The sequence below is a fragment of the Phascolarctos cinereus genome, unplaced genomic scaffold (assembly GCF_003287225.1).
Source record: "Phascolarctos cinereus isolate Bilbo 61053 unplaced genomic scaffold, phaCin_HiC Scaffold_4;HRSCAF=312, whole genome shotgun sequence".
NCBI lineage: Eukaryota > Metazoa > Chordata > Mammalia > Diprotodontia > Phascolarctidae > Phascolarctos > Phascolarctos cinereus.
The window spans coordinates 238,990,540-239,014,504 of NW_027555847.1; the positions used below are offsets into that span (position 1 = coordinate 238,990,540).

A 23,965-nucleotide genomic window follows, 5' to 3' on the forward strand; every position below is an offset into this window, starting at 1 on the left:
ACAAAGGTCAGGTGGAGGTGAGGCAAGATTGGTGAGAGATTGCCGTTTCAAGAAGGGTTGGAGAAGGGATCATAAGCTTAAACTCTTCTTTCTTCAGTGGCAAGACAGAAATAATTGATTTTGGTCTGGACCAGGTGATAGCTAACAAATATGGCTGGAGAGATAACTTTTCCTAGGGTATCTTTATGTGATGATTTCCTTTTCTTCTCTTTTGGGAATACTTTGATTTGACAGCCAGTATTTATATGCTGTGATCCCTAGCTTCTGGAAAGTAAGAATTATAGCATCTTTGAATTGAAATGGACTCAGAAATCATCCAATTCACCCCAAATCTAATCAGCACTCTCCACTACAGCATCTCTATCATCATCATCACTAATACTGATATAGTGCTTTAAGGTTTGCAAAGTTCTTTATGTGTATTGTAATTTAATGTTCACAAGAGAATGAGGTGGATGCTATTATTATCTTCTTAACTCATAATTCAGAATCTACTTATACATCCTATTTCATTTTTGGACATAGGGTTTATGTGTAATTTTTAGGAAGCTTTTCATTATACTAAACTGAATTTTACCTTCTCATAATTCCACCCCCCATCTCCACTCCCTCCCTATTTCATCTGAGTTTTGACCTCTAGAAGTAGAAGAGGTAGAACACTTCTTTCAGATGATCCTTCAAATAACTACTTGAAGACAGTTACCATATTTCCCATAAGTCTTCTCTTCTCCAGGTTAAAGCTATCACATTCTTTCAATCTATCTCTTCCCCTCATTTTTGTTGCCTGCTTTTGGACCTGCTCTGCTTATTGAGCCCTAGCATCTAAAGATTTGGGGCACAGAACTGAATGCAATACTTCACATGGGTTTTTACAAGGGCAAAATGCAAAAGCATCAGAATCCCGGCTCTGTCACTTACTATCTCAGAGATGCTAAACAAGCTATTGTCTTCTCTGGGCCTCAGTTTCCTCATCTTTAAAGTGAGAGGTGTTGGACTAGAAAATTCAGGCCTTCTTAAACTTTTTCCATTTGCAACTTCTTCAGTTCTTCTTAAACTGTGGGTCCCAACCCCATATCCACATTTTAAGAAGCTGGTAGATGACTCCCAAGATCCCTTTCAGCTATAGAGCTGCAATTCTATAGTCTTCCTCATTCTATGATTACCTTAACTATTTTGGATGCCTTCTCATAATGCTGTTTCAAACTAAAATCCCGAGAACAATTTCACACAAACTGTTTTCTAACTATCATTTTGCTGTAATTAATTTTTAAAAACTCAAGTACAAGGATTTATACTTGTAATGGAGTAAGACAACAGAACCAAAATAGTCTCCTATACCTTTTGAGTATGTAGCAAGGTTATGAAGGCTAGAGAGAAGGACTGAACCTGTGTTTTCATTGCCATCAGGAACTCTCAGGGGAGCAACCTCCTCAGCATTTTTTTGTGCAACTAAGAGAGCTGGCTTAAGCACTGAGAAGTGATTCATGACCTCACACCTAGACTACTGCAATAGGCTGCTGCTGGTCCGGCTTGCCTCCTGTCACTTCTCACTCCAATTAGTCCTCCAGTTCAGCACCAAAGTCACCTCCCTAACTCAATAAACTCCAGTGGCTCCCTGGTGGCTACAGAGCAAATACAAATTGCTCTGTTTGGCATCCAAAGCCCTTTATGACCTTGCCCCTCCTGCCTTTCCATTTTTCTTACACATTACTCCCTAACACATACTCTTTGGTCCAGTGACATTGGACTCCTGGGTATGCCATGAACAAGACACTCCATCTCATGTCTCTGGGGATTTTCTCTGTCTGTCTCCCAGGCCTGGAATGTTCTCCCACCTCATCTCTCTCTACTGGCTTCCCTGGCTTCCTTTAAATCTCCTCTCCGACAGGAAACCATTCCCAACCCTTCTTATTTCCAGTGCTTTCCTTCCTTTAATTACTGTCTATTTCTTTTCTATGTGACTGAAGTGAGTGCTGTGGAGACCTTAGAGCTTGGTCAGGCATCAAAGACACCAAGGTCATCCACTGCATCCCGGGCCATCGCTTTGGTCCTGCCACTGAGCTTCGATGACTCTGGAAGAGAGAGTGAGGCTGACAACTCTGTGCAACTCAGCCTCACTTAAATGCAATTCATGAGCAAGCCAAGACATCACCCATGATGTTGTTGGTCCTCTTCAAAAATGAAGGAGGGACAAGAATTTTTCCTATATATAGCTTATTTGTACATATTTGGTTGCTTGATATCTTTGAACTCCTCTCAGGGCAGGGACTGTCTTTTGCCTCCTTTTGAATGCCCTGCACTTAACACAGTGCTTGTCACATAATAGGCCCTTAATAAACATTTATTGACTCACTGACTGACTTGAAGCAGTCAGTATGTGTCAGAGAGGCAGGACAGAAACCCAGGTCTTCTTTTCGTAGAGGCCAGCTCTCTATCTACCATATCATACTGCCTCTAGCAATAAAGAAATTATTGTTAAATAGTTCTAAGTTGAATAACAAGAACCTTTAGAAACTTTATTTACCCTTTAGCCTAGTCCAATGTCTGACACAGATTCAGTGTTTAATAAGCATTTTTTGCAATGAATGAAATTGTAAAATAATAATAATTATTTGCATAGCACTTACTATGTGCCAGGCACTGTGCTAAGAGCTTTACAATTATTTTCTATTTTGATCCTCACAACAACATTGATAGGTGGGTGCTATTATTATTATTCCCATTTTACAGATGAGGAAACTGAGGTAAACTAGGGTTAAATGACCTGCCCGGGGTCAAATAGCTAGTAATGTCTTGATTTAAACTTAGGTCTTCCTGACTGTAGTCCCAGTGTTCTATCCATTATCCACTGACATGTGAGAGGCTACTAATGAAGACAGGTTGGCTACCCAATACTATTAAATTATGTGACTTGAGTCCTCCTGATCAATGGGTTTTCCCCTTATATTAAGTCACAGGTTCACTGAGGGAGAAGGGACCTCAGAGATCACATATTCATAGGATCTCAGTTCTGCCACTTAAACTGTGTGATGCTCTGTAAGTCGTTTAACTTCTCTGAACTTTAGTTTTTTCATCCAGAAAATGAGGATAATGTTGTGAGGAAAGTACTCAAAGAACTGGTAGAAATGATTGTGGAACCATTGCCAGTAAGAAAAAACAAACAAAGAAAGAAAAAACAGGAAAGACACCACGAGCTTTGAGAAGGGCAAATGTCCTAATTTTCAAAAAAGACAAGAGAACAGAGTCTGCAAACTATAATAATAGCAGCTAGCATTTACGTAGTGCTTTAAGGTTTGCAAATTACTTTAACATGTTATCTCATTTGATCCTGCTATAACCCTGGAGGTAAGGTGCTACTATTATTCACATTTTACAGATAAGGAAACTGAGGTACAGAGAGGTTAAATGGCTTGGCCAGAGTCACATAGCCATTAAATCACAAAGCTAGGATTCAAACTCAGGCCACCTGTAGGCCAGCAAGCTTGATTTCTAGGAAAACTCTAGGTGAGATCATTAATGAAATGGTTGACGAACACCTGGAAAGAGAAACAATCATGACAAAGAGGCAGCATGGTTTCATCAAGAACAGGTCGCAGCAGATTAAAATGATTTTTTTTTGACAGGATTACTAAACTAGTAGTGGGTGAGGGGAATACTGTGGATATACCTTGAATTTAGCCACATTTTTGTTAAAATATCACCTACTATTATTGTGGAAGAAATGTAGAAATGTGGAGGTGGGTTCAGAACTGATTGGACGGTCAGCCTCAAAATAGTTAGTTATTAATGTTGCAGGAGGCCTCCAGTGGACTCTAGCTCTGTGCTTGGACACACGCTGTCTGACATTTTTATCAATGACCTGGATAAAGATGGCACACTTGTCAAATCTACAGATGAAACTAAGCTGGGAAGGATAGTTAACATACTGGGTGTGAATCAAGATCCAAAAAGACCTTGGGAGGCTACAGCACTGAGCCAGGTCTAACACAACAAAATTCAACAGTGGCAAATACGCTTCACTGGTATGTAGTTAGACAACTGTTGTCTTAAACATAACTTGGGAGGTGTTAGTGGGCTTAAAGCTCAAAATGAGTCATCAGTGTGATAGGGGCAGGCAAAAAAGCAAAGGTGGTCTTGGGCTGCACTATAAGAGACTAAGCTTCCAGGAAAAATGAAGGAGGTAATAGTCTTTCTGTCAGACCTCATTCACAGTATTAGGTTTAGTTTTAGGCAACCCAGAATACTGATAAGCTGGAGAGCAACTGGATTGGTGAAGGGTTTTGAGTTGATATAAGATGAACATCTATTGAAGGCACTGGGAATATTCAGTCTGAAAAAATGAGAACTAATAGTAGTGTGGGAAGATCCCCAATAATGTCTTCAAATATATGAGGGGCTGTCATGTGGAGTGGGGATTACGCTTGTTCTGTTTTCCTTTAGAGGCCAGAACCAGGAGCAATGAAGACAAATTTGTCAAGAGGCACATTTTGGCTTAAAATCAAGAAAAACTCTTAGAACCATACCAAAGTGAAATGGGCTGCCTCCAGGGGTAACGGGTAACCTCCCTGGACTTCCTGCAGGTTGAGGTTGGATGACCACTTGTCAGGGATGTGGTGGTGGGGATTTTCTTCACGTATAGGTTAGATTAGTTAACTGTTAAATTCCTACCAACTCTTGGATTCTGCAACTCTGACTTTATCTTTTACCAAGCCAAGGGTGGTGGGGGAGATGAATAGTCTTTTGCAACTCAATCATTCCCCAACTCTATCAAGTGATTATCAAGGTAGGTGAACAATCTTTTTGCCACTGCCATTAGTGTTTAAGGTGATTTTTCAGTCTCCATCCAGTATCACAGTGGATGTGTCTCTTCCACATTTTTAAAGCCCATCTGAAGAGTTTGCTATTTTTTTTTAAATACATGGAGTAAGGAAATAGCACATTACCCTTTAAAGTAACTATAAGTTTTTGATATGCCATGTGTATGTCTAATGAGCCATCATATTAGAAATGAAAAATTGCTTCAGGTTATACTAGCTAGTCATTTATTTAAAATGCCTAGATGACCCATTCATAAGGTCTTTTAATAATTATTATTCAAGATCTAATAGTCTCAAATAGAATGGCTAGCAGTCATGAGCCTTTACAATGCCTGTAGGCTTGGTTAAAAAAAACAAAAAACAAAAAACAAACAAACCAAAAAAAAGACCTTAAGAATTGGCTTCATGTTTAATGTGTGCAAATGTTGAGTAAGTCAGGGTCCCTGATAGAAAGTGTAAGAGTGTGAATTTTAAACTGTATGGGCATTCAAGAAAGTTACTTTGTTAACAGATACTAATAACTAAGGAAAGAAGTGTTCAGTTCAAATTACTAGAACTGATGAAAGAATTATAAATGAAGCTCTATTTAAATCAATGTAGTAATTGTTCTTCCTTCCTAAGTATCTTAGCCTCAGCAGATAAGTGAAGATTGATCGATGTATTCATTAGTTAAGGTTTTACTTATATTGCCAGTGCTAGTCATTTGTTTATTTGAACCAAGCTCTCGTGCTTATTAGCACCTGATAATAAAAGATAATGCTCTTGGGTTTCACAAATCCAAGCAAATTTTGTGTTTTCTATCAAAGAAAATGATTGTAATAAATATATAAGGCCCTGCTTAAATGAAACTAGAATGGCCATTCAAAAGAACTAAAGAGTATCCTAATTGATAAATTGCTGATTATTTATCCCTGTTTCTAGATACTAGCTGAATTTATACATAATATTTGTTCAAATCCTGGACTTCTAAATAGCAGACCAGCTGTTTAGATTAACTCATAACCTTTGTGCAGGACCTCAGATTCAACAGCTTGTTAGACACAACAATTTAGCTATACTGCAATCGAATCTTGAAGTGTAAAGGGGACAAAGCTGAAGGCTTATTTAAAAAGTAATTGTAACATTATTATTATTAATTAATATTATTAATAAAATAATAACTTATTATTTTTTTAATGCAAACCTTATTGCTGTTGTCGTTGCTGTCCTTTGTTTTTGAGGAGGACCAAAATGACATCAGTATGCTAGAGTCACGTTTTAATGTGTCCGACTGTGGCTGATCAGACCAATATGAGCTCAGAATGTTCTACCACAGGTCCAGCACAAATAGTCTGTGTGACCCTTTAGGGTGGATTCTCTAAATTTGCGTATGTTGCATTTCTCTCGAGCTATTTCATTTCTGCTTTGCTCATAGAGCACAGTCCCTTTTCTTATGTGGGCACACCATACTAAGCAGTCCTGTGCCACCGTCTCCCATGTCACACAATCAATTCCAAAGTTCTTAGGAGAGACCTTAAACCATCATATGAATAGCCAAAAGTAATAATCTGTTATTATTATTATTATTACTAGCATTTATATAACATTTTAATGTTTGCATTTTATCTTCACAAAAACATAGGTGCTATCATTATCCCCATTTTGCTGATGAGGAAACTGAGGCAGACAGCAGTTCAGTGATGCCTAAGGTCACATAGACAATAAGTGTCTGATGCCAGATTTAAACTCAGGTTTTCCTGACTCTGGGCACATATACATAAGTATATGGAAAGAAAAAGATGAAGAAGGAAGAGAGAAGTATGTAACGTATAATGCAGAAGTGTGTGTGTGTGTGTGTGTGTGTGTGTGTGTGTGTGTGTGTGTGTGTGTGTGTGTGTGTGTGTGTAGGGGTCATACTGGCTGTTTCTTCCAGGTTCCTGCCATGCCTTCATAAATACCATAGTAATGTTAGCCTAGGCAGAACATAAGGCTATCAAACAGAAAGTCAAGGTAATTATGTTGAGAAACTGACTAGCATTGTGAAGTCAAAGCTGGAGTAATTAACATCTGTGCAATCAATACTAGTCTCACTATATAATTTTGGCATAGTAAAGCATACAGCAACAGTTGTAGAAGGTGTCCCTTCCCCCCCTAAAAAAACAAAACAAAACAAAACAAAACCACGGTACAATTTTAACAAAGTAAAAGGCTTATCTTCCCAAGGCAGCTATAGAAAGATTAATAACTTCTCATCAAAAAGGAGGAAGAAAATCGGTAGATATTTTTAGAGCAAATGATAAACAGGTTAAGAATTTACAGATATGTGTTGTAACAAACAACCCTCACTTTTGTCTGACATTAGGTATATACTGCTGAATTCACTGAATGTAACTAAAAGTAGTGTATCTCCAAACAGAATCTATGAATAACTAAGAACCAAGAGTAGAGTCATGAGGCACTGCATAGACGTCCACATGAACTACACCAACAATCTGTTGACAAAGAAGTGTAAAACCAATGGCTGAATCTTGCAGACTTGTTTATAGAAATGGAAGGGTTCACAATGATGATTCAGGATCACATTGTCACCACCAGAAATTAAAGAAGAGTTATTCTTAAAGAACTTGTACTTATCAATTAGTGCAAATTATAGAATGAAGTGGTGGGCATTATGGAACATAACTGCAGGTTCCAAAAATATAGAATCTAATGGATACCTAGAGAGACACAATTAGGCATCTAGAGTTATACACCAGAAGCTCACTATTCTTTCTAAATAAACAGACAAAAAAAATCTCCATATTACAAATCCCCCCACCCCCAAAAGTGTACTTGAGAATTTAGCAAATGAAATGGACTAGAATTGTAGCATCATTAGAGGCACAACTGTCACCCACAAATGCCCAGACATAATACTCATTCTTAAAAATTTCAAGAACAATATTCATTTACCAAATGGAGTAATCACAACTACATGTGATAATAAAAGACTTTCAAAATACAGAGACCTACCAGAAGATATTAAAACTATGTGGGAAGAGGATAAAGTCTTTGTCATCCCTGTTGTCCCATCTGTTCCTGGAGCTGTGCTGAAGATGCTTTTAGTGACTGACTACAGAAGAAGGGCTTTCATGCCAATATACTTATTTAGTCACAAAGAGTGGTAATTTTAATTTATCTGCACAATAACATGTAGATAATTTAATATGAATTAATATTAGTAGCAACTTGTCTTTAGATTGTTTTTGAGCATCATCACAAAAGATAATTATGAGATGCTGCTGATAACAATAACTCATATTTATATAGTATTTTAAGATTTACAAAGCACTATATATACATACATATGTATGTATATATGTATGTATATATACATACATATATACATACATATGTATGTATATATGTATGTATATATACATACATATGTATGTATGTATAAATGTATCATTATGTATGTTTTTATATATATATATATTCTTTCATTTGATCTTTGCAATAATCCAGTGAGGCAGATGCTATTATTATCTTCATTGTGTAGATAAAGAAACTGAGGCTTAGAGGGGTTAAGTGACTTATTATCTATGTGGCCCTGGATAGGTATTTCCTCATCTTCAAAATGGGGAATGAGGGTTGAACCTGATGACTTCTAAGGTTCTTTCAAGCTTTAAATCTATGATCCTATGACTTACCCAAAGTCACATAGCTAGTAAGCATTTGAGGTGGGATTTGAACTCAGGCCTTCTTAACTTTAAGCCTGGAAATCTAGCCACTATACCATAGTGTCATGTATCTACATTTACATGGATATATGTAGACAATGTTAGATATACACACATACACACAAATATATATATACACACACACACACACATACATACATACAACAATAATATCACGCGTATATTAAAGGAGAGGTACTAGAAATAGCAATTAAAAACAATCTTATGCAGACTCCATCAACCCACATAAATGCCAGTTCTTCTGTTACTGCCCTTTGATAATTAATTGCAAAAAAACAGGTTCCCCCCTGGTTCCCTGCATCATAGGAATCACATTCAACTGCCATGTCAACTTACAGAACCAAGGAACTTTATGAATTACAATTCCTGAAAAACTAGTCCTTGAAGATTGAAGTGCTCATACGCTAATCAAAAGATGATTCTTACTCTGGCTTTATGTATAATATAAACATTTGCAGCATTATTGATTTATTCCTGAAATGTGACCATGAAATAGTACAAAGAAATGTTTCCTTTTTCATAAGCTATCCAAAAAAATTCATGACCCACTTATGAACAAATCCCTCATGTCCCTATCATTTCATATGATTGCCAGGAAGGAGTAGTGAGTTTTTTCTTTATTGAAATGCTGTCCATTGGGGCAACATAGTAGAGTAGGAAAAAAATAAGCCAAGGACACAGAGATTAAAAATATCTGGTTTGAATCTCAGATCTGATACTTACTAGACGGTGGCTTAGTCTCTGAGTTCCAGTTTCTTCATCCATGAAATGGAGGTAACAATATTTACACTATTTTCCTCAAAAGTTTGTTGTAAGTGAAGTGTTTATAAAGTGCTACAGAAACATGAATGATCCTTTTTGATATTAAAGAAAAATGCCAAAAGAAAAATTGCTTTTTAGTAAAATCATTAATTCTGTGATATAAATCTTGTTTAGTTACTGAGGGGCATAACAGATGCCCAAACTGGGCCTGGAGTCAGGAAAACCTGAGTTCAAATCTGACCTCATACATTTACCAGCTGCATGATCCTGGGCAAATCATCAAACCTCTATCTCAGTTTCCTCAACTGTAAAATGGGGATAACAATAGCACTTTACTCCTAGGGTTATTATTGTGAAGATCAAACGATATAATGTTTGTAAAGCACAGTGCCTGACACACAGAAGGCATTTAATAAATGCCCATTTCCTTTCTTCCTTATAAGAAATATGATTGACAACTAATATTTCTGAGTTAGATATTGCATAATAGTAAGAGGATATAGAGGATATATCTTTCTACTAAATTTATCAAAATCTTCCTTGAAAGAGCTATCTAAGTTCGTAAATATTATCCTTGAAAAAAAATAAATTAACAATATCATGAATTTGCAGAAGCTCTTAGTTTGTCTGCTTTCCCAATGAAAATTTTAAGGAAGACACGGGACATTTCTGAAGGAGATATTTGAACATCAGGAAAAAGTTAGGGTCACCTAATGGTAAAGGTGTCAGGAGCTTTACCGATTAGCCAATGAAGATCTCTTATTTTACAGATTTAAAAAAAAACAGGTCCAGAGAGTTGATGTGACTTTCTAAAGATCACAGTTAATTAATAGCAGAGCAAGGATCCAGGTATCCTGGGTCCCAGTTCATTGTGTTTTTGTATTCTCCCTGCCATGCTGCAAAGAAAGCATGAGTATGAGGTCTGCATAAACTTAAATTGTGTAATGAATAACAGCATGATTCATCAGTCAGTAGACTTGATTGACTAAAGTGGCTTTTGTCCCAACTATTTGGTCAACCAAGCATCTCAAGGGACACAGATAGTGCAAAGTGGGGAAAGCTGGCAAAGAGTGCTACCCACTTGTTCCTTGAGTGCTCTGAGAAGTTTCTGCTTTCTCATCCCTTCTTGGCTAGTTCCGTTCTGCACAAGCAGGCGATGGAGTGATTGCACCCTCTGAGATATCATCTGTCAAGATGAGGAAATTCAGAAGCCATCACCTAGAAGATGAATCATAGCAGAGCACTAAAAAACTACTAGCTACCTCATGTTTAAAGACCATGGGGTCTTTAAAGCTAGTTTTTTTTTTTAAATACAAACCAGGTCTAGTCAATTCTTTAAGAATATACACGATGAGGACAAGCAAAACAAATGAAGAAAGGAATTTTCCCTTGTACTGTCTTTTATAGAAGTATTTATTGAAAAAATAAAATCAGAAAGAGCACATTGAAATGCCTGCTTGTTGTAGAAAGAACTTGCCTGTGTTGAATCCATTAGCAAATTGCCCAAGAATGGTGTTTGTGAAAATATTTTCCTTCTTCTATTTCCAATGTCAGCATTTCCACAGGTTATGTGGTACATAAGTGACTTGTGCTTAGTTAGGTTGGTTGAACAGAATTCATGAATGTAACAGACCTTCTTATTCTCTGCTGTCATATTTTTTTCATGGTAATGACCCCTCCAAAATATTTATGTACTCTGTTCCAGACTGTAATTTATGGTGTAAGGATCCTTAACGCTCTTGAGTTCAAATGAGATAATGTTTGTAAAGTGCTTAGCCCAATGCTTAGAACATGGTAGGCGCTTAATAAATGCTTGTTCCCTTCCCTTTCCTCCGAAGTAACAACCTGAAAACTGATAGTGTGAAGCAAAGAATAAACCAAAAAAAAAATCTCTCCAACTATCCTTTTAATTTCAATATTTTACTAAACCAAGCCAAAGATGTTTCACCATTACCCAACTTGTCTCAAAAAGTATGGTTTCTTTCCATTGCTTCCCAATTGCTTCAAATAATGTTCATTATTCACACTGAAACATGACCTACAAAAGCCATATCCATGAGATGAAGAATGCCAAATGCCTCTTTACTTACTGTACTTAAAAGTCTCAAAGTAGTTACAGGTTTTCTTCCCTCTTCTCATGTAAACCTAGACAAAATCTCTCCAAAGTTATGTGTAATTTTCAGTTAGTATTTATATAGACAAAGTAAAGTGGAAAATTGAAACATTTACCTCTATTATTCACACTAAGAATAAGTAACTACTATAAAAAAGGGCAATATCATATATTCTAGAATGTACTCTAAGGTTAGTGATGTACAATAACCAATTTCTTCAGAGCATGAGTCATTATAGATTTAGGGCTGGAGTGGGCCTTAAAGGGGATCTAATTCAGCTCTCTCATTTTACACATAAGAAAATTGAGACCCAGAGAAGTTATATGATTCATTCCACACCACATAGTTAATAAACAGAAGAGCCACGATTTAAACCACAATATTCTGACTTCAAATCCAGTACTTTTACCACTAGGCAGATAAGGTGATACAATGAATATGGAGCTAGATCTGGAATCAGAAAGACCTGAGTTTGAATCATGCCTGCCTCAATAACTTATTGGCTCTGAGATCCTGGCCAAGCCACTATATCTTTCTCAGCCTCATTTTTCTTCATCTGTAAAATGAGGATAATAATATCACCTACCTTATAGGGCTGTGATGAAGGTCAGGTGAGAACATACAAAGCACTTTGCTTAAAGTACTAGCTATTAAATGCTACCTATTAGTAATGATTATAATGGTAACCATCATCATCATCATCATCATCATCATCAATCATCCCCAATCACTTGTGTCAGCTCAATCTATCACTTTGCTTCTATAGATTGATGCAAATTAGCTAACATGGTTGCTTTTTCACATGCCAAGGATAGTGGGTCTCTAGAGCAAATGTTTAGTTCTTCCACTTGCTTCTTTCTTTCTTTTATTAACTCAGCAAGTTTGCTCATTGAACCAGTGAAGTCTACAAGGTAACCCAAACACAAAATAAATAAAATAAAAAAGGCTCTCCAAGGTATTTTTTAACATAAAATTGGACATATTTTCTTGACCTTTGTTGATCACAGCAAATAAATGCCACAGACCATTGTGGTAAAAGAAAATTGACTCAGCAGAACCACCAGTGAACCAGAAAGAATCCCAGTGGAAAACAATGAGGTGGCATACTTAAACTTGAGTATAATGACTTTTTTCCAGTTTTTATATATCTATATGTATATATTTTTAATTTTTATAATCTATATAATTATTATGTATTATATTATGATTATATACAAATTATAAAACTTATAATTTAATTTATAATTTTAATTTTTAAATTTTTATGCTCAGAAATGATTATTTGTTATAGACAACACCACAATATCTTTCTATGGGGTATGGCTGTGAAGTCAGAAAAGATATTATTTCACATATAAAAAGCATATTTTTTTTTTTTTTTGCCACAAACACATACGCTTAAATCTATTCAAATGAATTGTTGCTTTGGAGGGATTATAATAGGGATCTTTAGCGCACCATAGTTCCATTTTTTCTTGGCTAGCTTAAACTTACGCTCTCAAAGAAAGGTAATGAGTTTTATCACTAGACTCAGAATGGCAGTATGGGCAACAGGTCTGCCACTGACTTCATAACTCCCCAAAGAAGAAAACTCATGGTCTCAAACAGACATATGCTTGCTTATCTACAGAAAAGCAAGTTTTCATTATAGTTAGACCAATACATTTCACATTTAATAAGATGCCCTATAAGAAGATAGACATGCATTTGAGTGAAAAATGTTTTTTTAAAAGGTTTATTACTTGAAGTAAAAAAGGAGGATAACTTATAATACCAGCCTACCTGACCATAGCAGCCCGCATAGTGAATGAGACTTGGGAAATCCTTTGAACAACTTAATTCTGCAATAGCTTCGGTTTCGCTCACCATCCATCTTACACACTCAAGTTGGCCATTCTAAATGGTGAAAAAGAAAGGTTAGAAATTAAAGCGGTTTTTAATCTGAAAAACTTTTCAGAAAAGGTAAACTTAGTTCTGGAAGAAATCATTTGTGAACAATGGCTTTTGCATGTGGCCTAGTTTGTTTACAAGACTCTTAAGTTTGCCTCATGGTCTTGGTCATATTTCATAGCATTCGGAGCCAGAAAAGACATTAAAGAGCAGACAGCCCAACCCTCTCATTTTATAGGTTAGTGAACTGAGGCCCAGAGAGGCAAAGAGACTTGCTATAAATCACTCATGTAGTAAGCGTCAGAGTTAGGATTTATACTGAGGTTCTCTGATGCTAAAGCTAGGGTTCTTGCCACTACAACACAGGTGTAGGTAGATATGTGAATGGAGCTGTCCTAGGATCTCTAGCTGCAATGCTTATTCTAATCTTTCTTTAATTTTATTTTTTTAGCTGGCTGCACAACTTCTACTTAAATAATATTCCCTCAAACACGTAAAGATTTATGAGCTATTTTTATCATAGATCAGCTATAGCTATAACTTACGGCTTTAGTGTGGAAATAAAATATTTCATTATCATTTTCTTGACAAACATATTTTATTAAGTACCTATTTTATGGTTCAAAATTTACCAAGGGTCTTTCTACTTACATTGTTATTAAGTATTTAGGAATTTTTTAGAATAGCAAGGACTGTTATGAAAAGAAGATAATAGAGACCAAAGCTGAATCAAATATATGTGTATGTGTGTGTGAATAGGGGGGATATATGTGCATATATACATGTATGTATGTATGGTATATAATATATACATAGGCATAGAAATATTTTATATTTACATGAACTTTTCATATATGTGTATATATATAAACAAGTATATATGTATGTATGTATGTGTGTATATATATATATATACATATATAATATGTCTGTGTATATATGTGTACATATACACACACACAGATATACATGCACATAATATCTCTTTCCCCACCCCAATCTCTATTTTCAGGGTATGGATATTTTGCTGTTAAAATGTTTTCCTCATAGGGATGTTAAGGGTTCTGATACAACAAGCCATAAAAGAGGTCTTCTTTCAGTCTTTTAATTAGCGATTGTTCTTAGGTGAGGAAACAACATTTTCTAACAATCTCAAAGTTTATGTTCAGCTTAATAATTATTTATCTCAAGGTTTATAATCACCTTAAAGTTTATATTTACTTTAATAGTTATTTATCTCAAAGTTTATATCTATTTTTTATAATTACTCAACGAATTTCACCAGGGAAATGCATTACTTTGTTTTACATGTTAGCGGAACCTGTCAATCACTAATGGAGCTTTGACTTTAGAAGGACCAGGTTCAATCCTGAAGACTTTTCAGTGATGATGTTCTTTAGCTTAAGGCATCTTAGATGGCACAGTGGATAGAGTGTTGGGCCTGAAGTCAGGAAGACTCATCTTCCTGAGTTCAAATCTGTTGTCCTCAGACACTTACTAGCAGTGGGACCCTGGGCAAGTCACTTAATCCTGTCTGCCTCAGTTTCCTACCTGTAAAATGAGTTGTAGAAGGAAATGGCAAACCATTCCCATATCTTTGCCAAGAAAACCCCAAATGAGGTTACAAAGAGTGAGACATGACCGAACAATAAAATTCTTTAGTTTCAAAATGGTTACTAAATCGCAGTTGCACTAGCAGTGACTCAGAATGCCCATTTTTTAATCCATTAAGGTAAACATTTATAAGGGGCCTACTATATGCCAATATTGTGCTGAGTGCTGAGGATACAAATAAGAAACAGAAAGACAGTCCCTGTCCCCAAAGAGCTTACCATTCAATGGAGGTGAGAGGAAAGAATACACAAAAGGAAGCTGAAAAGAGAGGAGATAAGTGCCAGAGAGTACCTGGCAAAGGGGTATGATGAAGAGGGTGGTAGAGTCAGAAACAGGTGGAGCATGTGATGGCAAATGAAGAGGTGACTGGGATTTTGAGCCGTTTGTAGAGGGAGACTGTAGGAGAAGATTTTTGCTCTGCCTTCCAATCCTCCAATCAGAGAGGCAGAAGCAACTGAAAATACTGATGAGGTGTGTGTAGCAATCTCTAAAGCAATCTCCATGATGATGAGTTTCCTGGTGATGAATTTATTCTGAGTGGCGAACAATGAAGATGATAGTGGAGTTGAAACCAAGCAGAGCAGCTCATGGCAAATGAATGCATGAATCATATCATGTATATTTGCTATTGCATTTATTGATACATATATTTGCTGTGAATCCCTGTTCTTTTAAGTGATGTTTATTTTGATGTGATGTGTAATTCCAGATGTCAAGTGTATGACAGCTGATTTTGAATGGGACCACAAAATTCCCAATCCCCATTAAGAATGTAACCTAGAACCTCTCTGACACAGAGCAATACGTGCTGAAGCTTTGACTTTGTCAGGATCCACGTGGGGAAGAGGGATTGAGTAAGATTTAAAGGAATTGGTTTTGCCTTTTTCACCCTAAAAGAAAAATATCTTAAAAAGCAAAGCACGGGGTGATCAAGGACACTAGGCACATAAGCATTTCATTTTGACTTGATCTGAGTAAGAGGATACAGAGGAGAAGAGGCAGATATGGTTAACATTTGAGCTACAGACAAGGCTCTAACATTGTGCCAACCACTTCCCTCTCTCCAGCCCCCAAGGCAGAAGGAATAGTCTGAGACCATATCTAGAGTAGATTGATTTTTGAAGCCATCCCACAGAGAGCTGATAAGAGTCTGTAGCTGCCTCTCCTACTCTTTCCCTGCCTCTGTTGCATTCTACAACAACAAATTATGTGGGAAAACAAAACACGAAACAGGAGACTGCTACTGATTGTTCCAGAAGTTCCATGGGCAAAACCAAATGGAATTAAATGCAGAGGGGAAGGCAAAGAAACACCAGGCAACAAGAATCAGACTACTGCAGGTTCTTTGCAGCCCTCCCTGGCTATTTTCCCACTGAATCACTTGAATAACACAAAATACTGGCTGGCTTTGGCATCTGTATACTTGTGTTGACTATATTGTTGACCCAGTCAATATAGCCTCTCCTATATTATTATATATATGTTATATATATAATTAATATATATTATTATATATATTAGTTCAACAGATTGAACTAATTTCTGGAACATAGCAGACCCAGCTGTGTTCTTTTACACCTTCTCCTCCCCCTACTCCCATTACTAACAGCTGTGTTTCTCTGTGCATGCACTTGTTAATATTACAGTTTAAAAAAAATTACTTTATTGCAATAACAATATCTCATATACGTAGCATGTTATACTTCCTAAATGCTTCATTATCTCATGGGAGACTGACAAAACAAAACAAAACAAAAAATACCAAATTTATATAGAGGCTTAAGGTATATAAAGGGTTATTCTTGCCACAGCCATGTGAACTAGAAAGGGCAGGTTTTATAATCCTCATTGAATAGATAAGGAAACTATGATGGAGGTTAAATGATGTGCCTCAAGGGCACATAGCAAGTTAGTGATACTACTAGAAGTAAATGTCAGAGTCTGTTTTCACCACATCACCTTTTCCAGACCAATAAATGAGTGGATGGATAGATGAATGAATGAATGAATGAATGAATAAGTAGCACTATACCTGGATTTTTAGAAAGAGATACCCAACCTGATTTCCATACTGCCTACCTGTATCCAGTAGGCATCGAATGCTATACTTCTTGTGGACCTGGGACCTGGGATAGCATTAGTTCAGCATTTGCATCAAGAGGGCATTCAATAACAACAAATTGTACAAGCTGAGATTAGGGCCTTCTTACTTTGGCAAGGACTCTATGAATGAGAGAACTGTTCTGTTGCCTTCCTATATCTCTTTCTCAGATACTTTTAATTTGGTGTCCTAATTAATTCTACTTCCTTTCAGATACCTCAGCTCATTTGAGTAGCTTCTAAATCCTTTGTGCAAAGTTTGTGTGACTTTCCCAGCAGAGCCTTGTTAATTATGTGAAAAAAACCCCACCATCTGGAAACTAAGATTAAAACAAGGTCCTAAATTAGGAGAATCTGGCAAAGGATTTAACTGAGTATTTAAAAGATATCAAAGTCCACCCTTTGATGAATGAGTGTCTTTTAAAGAGTATTCATTTGGCTAAGGTTGATCAAGAGTAATGAGTTTTCTAGAGTTGTTGGCAGTAGGTCTGAACGACTTAAAGCCGTATAATTCCAGAAATAATAAACGAACATAAGAACTATTCCATTTATCAAGTCACTTTTACTTAGCAAATAAAAAATTTTCCCCTTCCAATCTATCAGTTTTGGAAACACACAACATTTACATGGTGATTACATTGGAAAAATCAAGAAATGTCCTTTCAAAAAGCCTAAAATTTAAACTTCTATTAGTATCATAGATTATAATGATGTAAGTTTAATTGTCTGTATGTAACAGTTTCACACTGGTCACAAGCTACTCCTTGTCATTAAGGCCCATATTTTCAACAACGATATATCTCCAGTAGTACCACATGATTGCAAATCATACAGTGATGTCCAAAGAATCAAGAGAACAATAGAAAGATGCACAGTGCACATAAGTAGCTTGCTGCACATTATAAGTTACAATTTACATGTCAGAAGTGATGACAATATCAAGGATATATGGAATTGAAAAAAGGAGATAGGGCAAATAGGTTATGGGAACAAGGGATGACTGATGTCTTGCGCTGGTATTAACAAATGATTGAAAGACCTAGCAAAAGATCTCCATCCAGCACAGTCAACAACAACAAATAAAACACCTTGATCTGAAGAGTTTTTGCGTCTCTATTAAATAATGGAAGCACTCCATTACTAAAAGTACGTATGTGTCAATATCATTCAGTCAGTCAATAAACGTTTATTAAGCATCTATGATGTGCCAGCCACCATGCTAAGTACTGGGTATACAAAGGAAGACAAAAGACAGTCCTGGCTTTTGAGGAGCTCACAATCTAAAGGAATCAGGGAATGTGTAACACATCCAAAAATCCTCAAGGGACAATTTACAGGAGAACTTAGGTGAGAATCATACAGGATAAGAAGGCATGGATGGGTTGCAACATATATTGCTAGAAGAAATACCACCATCAGTCAGTCAGTTAAGTCATTTATTAAGCACCTACTTATGTGCCAGGCACTGTGCTAAAAGCACAGAATCCAGAGACATGGACATCCATCTCATATCCTAAGCATTCAGATACAGTTTACAAAAATTTATTCCAAGTTACAATTTTCAACAGAAGTTAATTTCATTTTAGTTAAACACCAAAATAAAAATCTTATTTTCTTAACAATGAAGTAACATCAGACATTATACAGTTTTCTAAAATGCTAGAGGGGCATGAATTAAGATAGCCAAAATGAAATTGGATGGATATTCCACAGAGAAAAGGCCTGCTCACAACCTAAGAATCCACATGTTAATAATACATTCACATATTAATTCCACAGAAAAAGGATCTATTCATAACTCACCAGGGGCTTACTCCTACTTAATCATGAGGACAAGCCAGGTTCATTATGAACTACCTGTTCATCCACTCGGCCTGAAAATTTATGGGGGCAGAACCACGGCTGCAGCCTCCCTCCTCCTAAGTTACTTCACTTTCCCTCATTTGCCACCCTTCCCTACTTCAAAGTAAGCGGTAGCAACTCATATTTCTATCATGTTTTCAGGTTTACACAACACCCTCCTCAAAATAATGCCAATGCGGTAGAAAGTGTAGGGAGTATCCCCATTCTATAGATGATCATATTGAAACTTGGAGAATTGAAGAAAAGGAGATCCTTCTTATGTGAAAGTGCAGTGTCTGCTTAGTGGTTATAATGTCATACAAAGTGATCGCAGAGTCATAGATTTTAAAATCATAAAAGACTTTAGAGAAACTTGCCTCTGGCATTTACTAGCTGGGTGTCCTTTAGTTCTTGATGCTTCTTCTCTAAAATGACAGGGTTGGGCTCAATGCCCTCTAAGGTTCCTACCAGGTCTAAATCTATGTTCATGTGATAGTAAGGTCACTGAATCAATTCCCTATTTTACATATGAAGTAACTGAGTCCCAGAGTGATTTGCTCATGGTCACTCAGCTACTCAAAGACGGTGGTATTGTACAAAGAATTATGGTATAGAGTACATGGACGCAGAAGATCTGGGTTCAAGTATGAAGTCTTCTACTACCTGGGCAATCTTTTTGCAAGTCAATTGACCTCTGAGTCTCTATTTTTCTGTTATTATTCATCTAATATATACTATTTCAGGGAAAGACGAAGGATTATCATTCTTCAACTTTACACCTACAAGAAAAACTGCACTCATTCATTGACTTTCAGTAATGGAAAATGTCCTTTATTTAATAGAGGTACAAAAGTACTCAAAATCAAGTGTTTTTGGGAATAGTTTGGAGTAGAGGAAATAAAATCATGTAAATTGGAATTGAGTTTACACGTTTAACTTTTCTTTTCCTTATGAATATAATATATAGATCAGATTTCATTTATAGAGGCATCACTCATAATCAAAGCAAAAACATCTCTTATGCATTCTTAGGAGTTCAATATGAACTCACACATAAGCATACCTTCTACTGAGAAGGAAAAAAATGGTAAAATACCAAAAATAAACAAAACCAAAATAGTTGTACCTCAATTTAAAGAAAAACAATATATGGAAATCAGATTTACCAATGATATACTGGAGAGAGACACAGACAGAGAGACACAGAGAGAGAAACATAGACACAGGGATAAAGGAAGAGGCAAAAGGAGAGAGAAAGGAGGAGGAGAAAAGAAGAGAGAGAGAGAGAGAGAGAGAGAGAGAGAGAGAGAGAGAGAGAGAGAGAGAGAGAGAAAACGTGAGTTAAAGTGTAAGTTCCTTGTGAGTAGGGATTACTTCGTTCTTTGTACTTGTATCCCCAAACACCTAGTACAGTGCCTGGCACATAGGAGATACTTACAGAATGTTTTTTCCATTGATTGAATGTGTATGTTTGTGCTTTTCTTTTTTACAGAAATACTCATGATTTGTGGATTGATATGGATTCTCCCTCATCTAATCAAGTTTCAACCTCCTCTTGTCCCTTTAATAACTGATGTTTCTTAGGTTTTAATGGCCAAAATGAAATCCATCACTTGGTGACCTATATATATATATATATATATATATATATATATATATATATATATATATATATATATATATATGTATATATTGCTTAACTAGGCTGGCCTGAAGACAACATACACACAGTCCATTGCTATGCTTGCACCATTAAAATACCTCCTAGGTTGGTAGACACAGCCACAGCCTGCCTGATCTTCTCTGGCAAAGCCTTCCAGAATCCAGAGCTATATTTATACAAGACAGTAGAGTAGCATTTTTAGTGGATACTTTGCTTTATAAAAGGATTCATAATAGAATGTATTTAAAAAGCAGACTCTCTGGCAACTTCATATAAGATTCATTTTTTAAATTCAGTTTACAAACTGGTGCTGTAGTGTTGGGTATGTTTGTAATCCCTACTTTCAGGGAGGCTGAGGCTGATGGGTGTTTTAAATTTGGGAGTTCTGAGTTACAGTGGGCTAAGTCTATCAGGTGTCACACTAAGTCTGGCATTAATATGTTGAGCCCTCAGGAATTGGGAGTGGGGGGACAACAGCAGGTTGCCTAAGGAAGAATGAATTAGCCAAGCTCAGTAAAGGAGCAGGTTAAAGCTCTTATACCTGAAGTTGAACCTGGATGGTGAGTAGACCTTGCACTTCCAACCTGAGCAAGATAAGTGCAGGTCTTCCTTCCTTCCTTCCTTCCTTCCTTCCTTCCTTCCTTCCTTCCTTCCTTCCTTCCTTCCTTCCTTCCTTCCTTCCTTCCTTCCTTCCTTCCTTCCTTCCTTCCTTTCTTTTCCTTCCTTTCTTCTTCCTTCCTCTCTCTCTTTTTCTTTTTTTTTAAAGTTGATTAATGTATAATCTCATATAGCAAGCAAGGCATATCTTTTAGAGCAGCTGGTTTATTGTATTTCATTGTTCTGTACTGATGGCTATTTAATTATGTGATCACTTTTCATATTTATGAATCCTTCCCTAGCTTCTTTCACATATCAAATAAAATCCCACCTTCTGAAGGAAGCCTGTTCTGATCCCTCTTAATTCTGGTACCTTCCAAGACTACCCCCAGTTTATCCTGTATATGTCTTGTTCGTACATTGTTGTTTGCCTGTTGTCTCCCCTATTAGATTATAAACTCCTTGAAGGTAGGGACTGTTTCTCACTTTTCTTTGCATCTCCATTGTTTAGCACAGTGCCTGGAATAGTAGGCACTTAATAAATGTTTCATGCCTGACTGATTGAAGAGTTAACCTTCTTGTAACTGAGGCACTATAGTGCTGTTTTCTTGAAGCAGATTCTGCTGAATTTTTAACTTCTTTCCCGTTGATGTTAATTTGTGAAGTTTTTGACAAAGTGCATGTTTGTGCTCTGCGAGAGTTCTGCACTAACAATCTCAACAACCCTTGATACTCAAGACATTTAAACTTCAGATGTGGTCCATTAAGAGGTCACTTGATTCTCTGAAGCCCTTAAATGCTATCATCTCTTAAAAATATGCTTCAAAAATCATTCATTTTGTTAGTTACATGCAGATTAGGAACAAATGAGACAGTGTTTCATATAGACTTCAAAACATTAAGATCTAAACTGAGGCAACTATAAATAAAAAGCCAACAACTACACCAGATCATTTTCCTTTTTACTGGTTAACTGATATGAAACAGGACCTCAGACAAAAAAAAAATTCACAAAAATAGCTCACTGTAAAGATGGAAAGTTCTAATATTGTATAAATATTACCATATTGGTCCAAACATAGGTCACATCCCCAAATGAGATCTCATTTGAAAAGAGAAAAAAATTTATACACATTCACTCAGGGAAAAACCATTAAACAAAGTACTCACATTCAATCATTTACTGTGAAAGGGATTTTGTTTTGTTTTATATTATACTAAATCCAAAGAGATACTTTATCCATTTTTTTTGTCATCAAAGTTTTCTATCTTCAGAAAAAGCACAAGTGTTAAATCTGAATTAAACATTGGTGTGTAATTATTGGCTAAATGGAAGCTTTTTTATAATTTATTTTTTTTTTAAATAGCACATTCAGAAAAATAAGGTATGTTTGTTCTTTGTTCTTTGTACTCTAATTTAGCTTTCGATCCCTCATCATTTGGTGAAGATGACATTGGGTTCTTGGATACTGGACCAGCAAAGTGCACAAGCTTTGGGAGGTGCTACCTTGAACCCTGGAAAAGCTTCAAGTAAGTTTGGTCTTCGGTGATAGCTTGTGCCTGCTGTCCAAGGAACTGTCTTGATGAATAGGGCGGGGCTCATCACTAGTGATTGCCCACTAAACTATGAATATTCCCTGAAACTTTGAAATTCTTCAAACAAAAACCTGAGTTCTGTCAACATCAGTTATGAGCAAGTCCAGAGCTCTTGGTACGGACATACCTTTATTGCTAGGCCAGCAGGTGTTAGCTTGTCATTGTTTCTTTCATTTAGGCAGTCTTCTCCCATCAAAGAAGTAAGGTGTTGCAAACATTCTGCGTGTCCCTGGGAGGCTGCAATATGCAACAGATTGTTCCCGCTTTCATCATGGATTTTATCGAGGTTGTCTGCAGCTAAGTGTGGCTATGCAAGTAGAAAAGACAGAAAAATTATTCAAATGGTTAAAATGAGCTGTTGGTCCCCTAAGGAAGGTTATGTAAAGTGAGTAGAAGCAGAGAGCCTGTGTTCTTGTAATGATTATAGGTGTTCTACAACCTTGACTGAAAATTGTGATTCATTTAATTCTTCAAATACTTTCTTTGTGGTATGGATCTCTTTGACAGTCTGATGAAGTCTGATGACCCTTTCCAGAATTTCCAGAATTTGTTTTGCTTTGTTTTTCTCTCAGTCATCGGAGGAAATGCTAAATTTCAGGTAGAGGTGTATGAAAATAAAGATGCTACTATTCTCCCCATCAAGATCACAGACCCCCTGAAATCCACCCACAAATTTGTTGGGGTTAAGAACCCCTGCTTTACTCTTTTTGTGGTGATAAAGAATAGGAAATTGGGGAGATGTCCATCAATTGGGAAACAGCTGAACAAGTTATAGTATGTGATTGTAATGGAATATTACTATGCTATAAGAAATGCAGGCAGATTTCAGAAAAACCTGAAAAACTTATATGAACTGATGCAAAGTGAAATGAGCAGAACCAGGAGAACATTGTGCACAGTAACAGCAATTTTGTATGATGATCAACTGTGAATGACTTAGCTGTTTTCAGTAATACAATGATCCAAGACAACTCCAAAGGACTCATGATGACAAATGCTCTCCACCTCCAGAGAAAGAAGTGATGGAGTCTGAATGCAGATTGAAGCATAGTATTTTCACTTCCCACATTTTTTCCATGGCTTTTTTCCCTTTAGGTCTGCGTATTCTTTCACAACATGGCTAATATGGTATATGTTTTTCATGATTGAATACGTATAACCTAGTTCAAATTGCCTACTGTCTTAGATAGAGATGAGGGAGGGAAAAAACTTGGAACTCAAAAATTTTTTAAAATGAATGTTAAAAAT

The 23,965-nt window shown here is 36.4% G+C and overlaps 1 protein-coding gene across 1 annotated transcript in view; it reads right to left on the reverse strand.

The window, feature by feature from the left end:
- SNCAIP (synuclein alpha interacting protein) overlaps positions 1-23,965 on the reverse strand; it is a 222,245-nt gene that overhangs the window by 24,537 nt on the left and 173,743 nt on the right. The window contains 2 exon segments of the mRNA XM_078152968.1: positions 13,198-13,311; positions 22,845-23,024. Coding sequence (XP_078009094.1) covers positions 13,198-13,311; positions 22,845-23,024 — 294 coding nt within the window.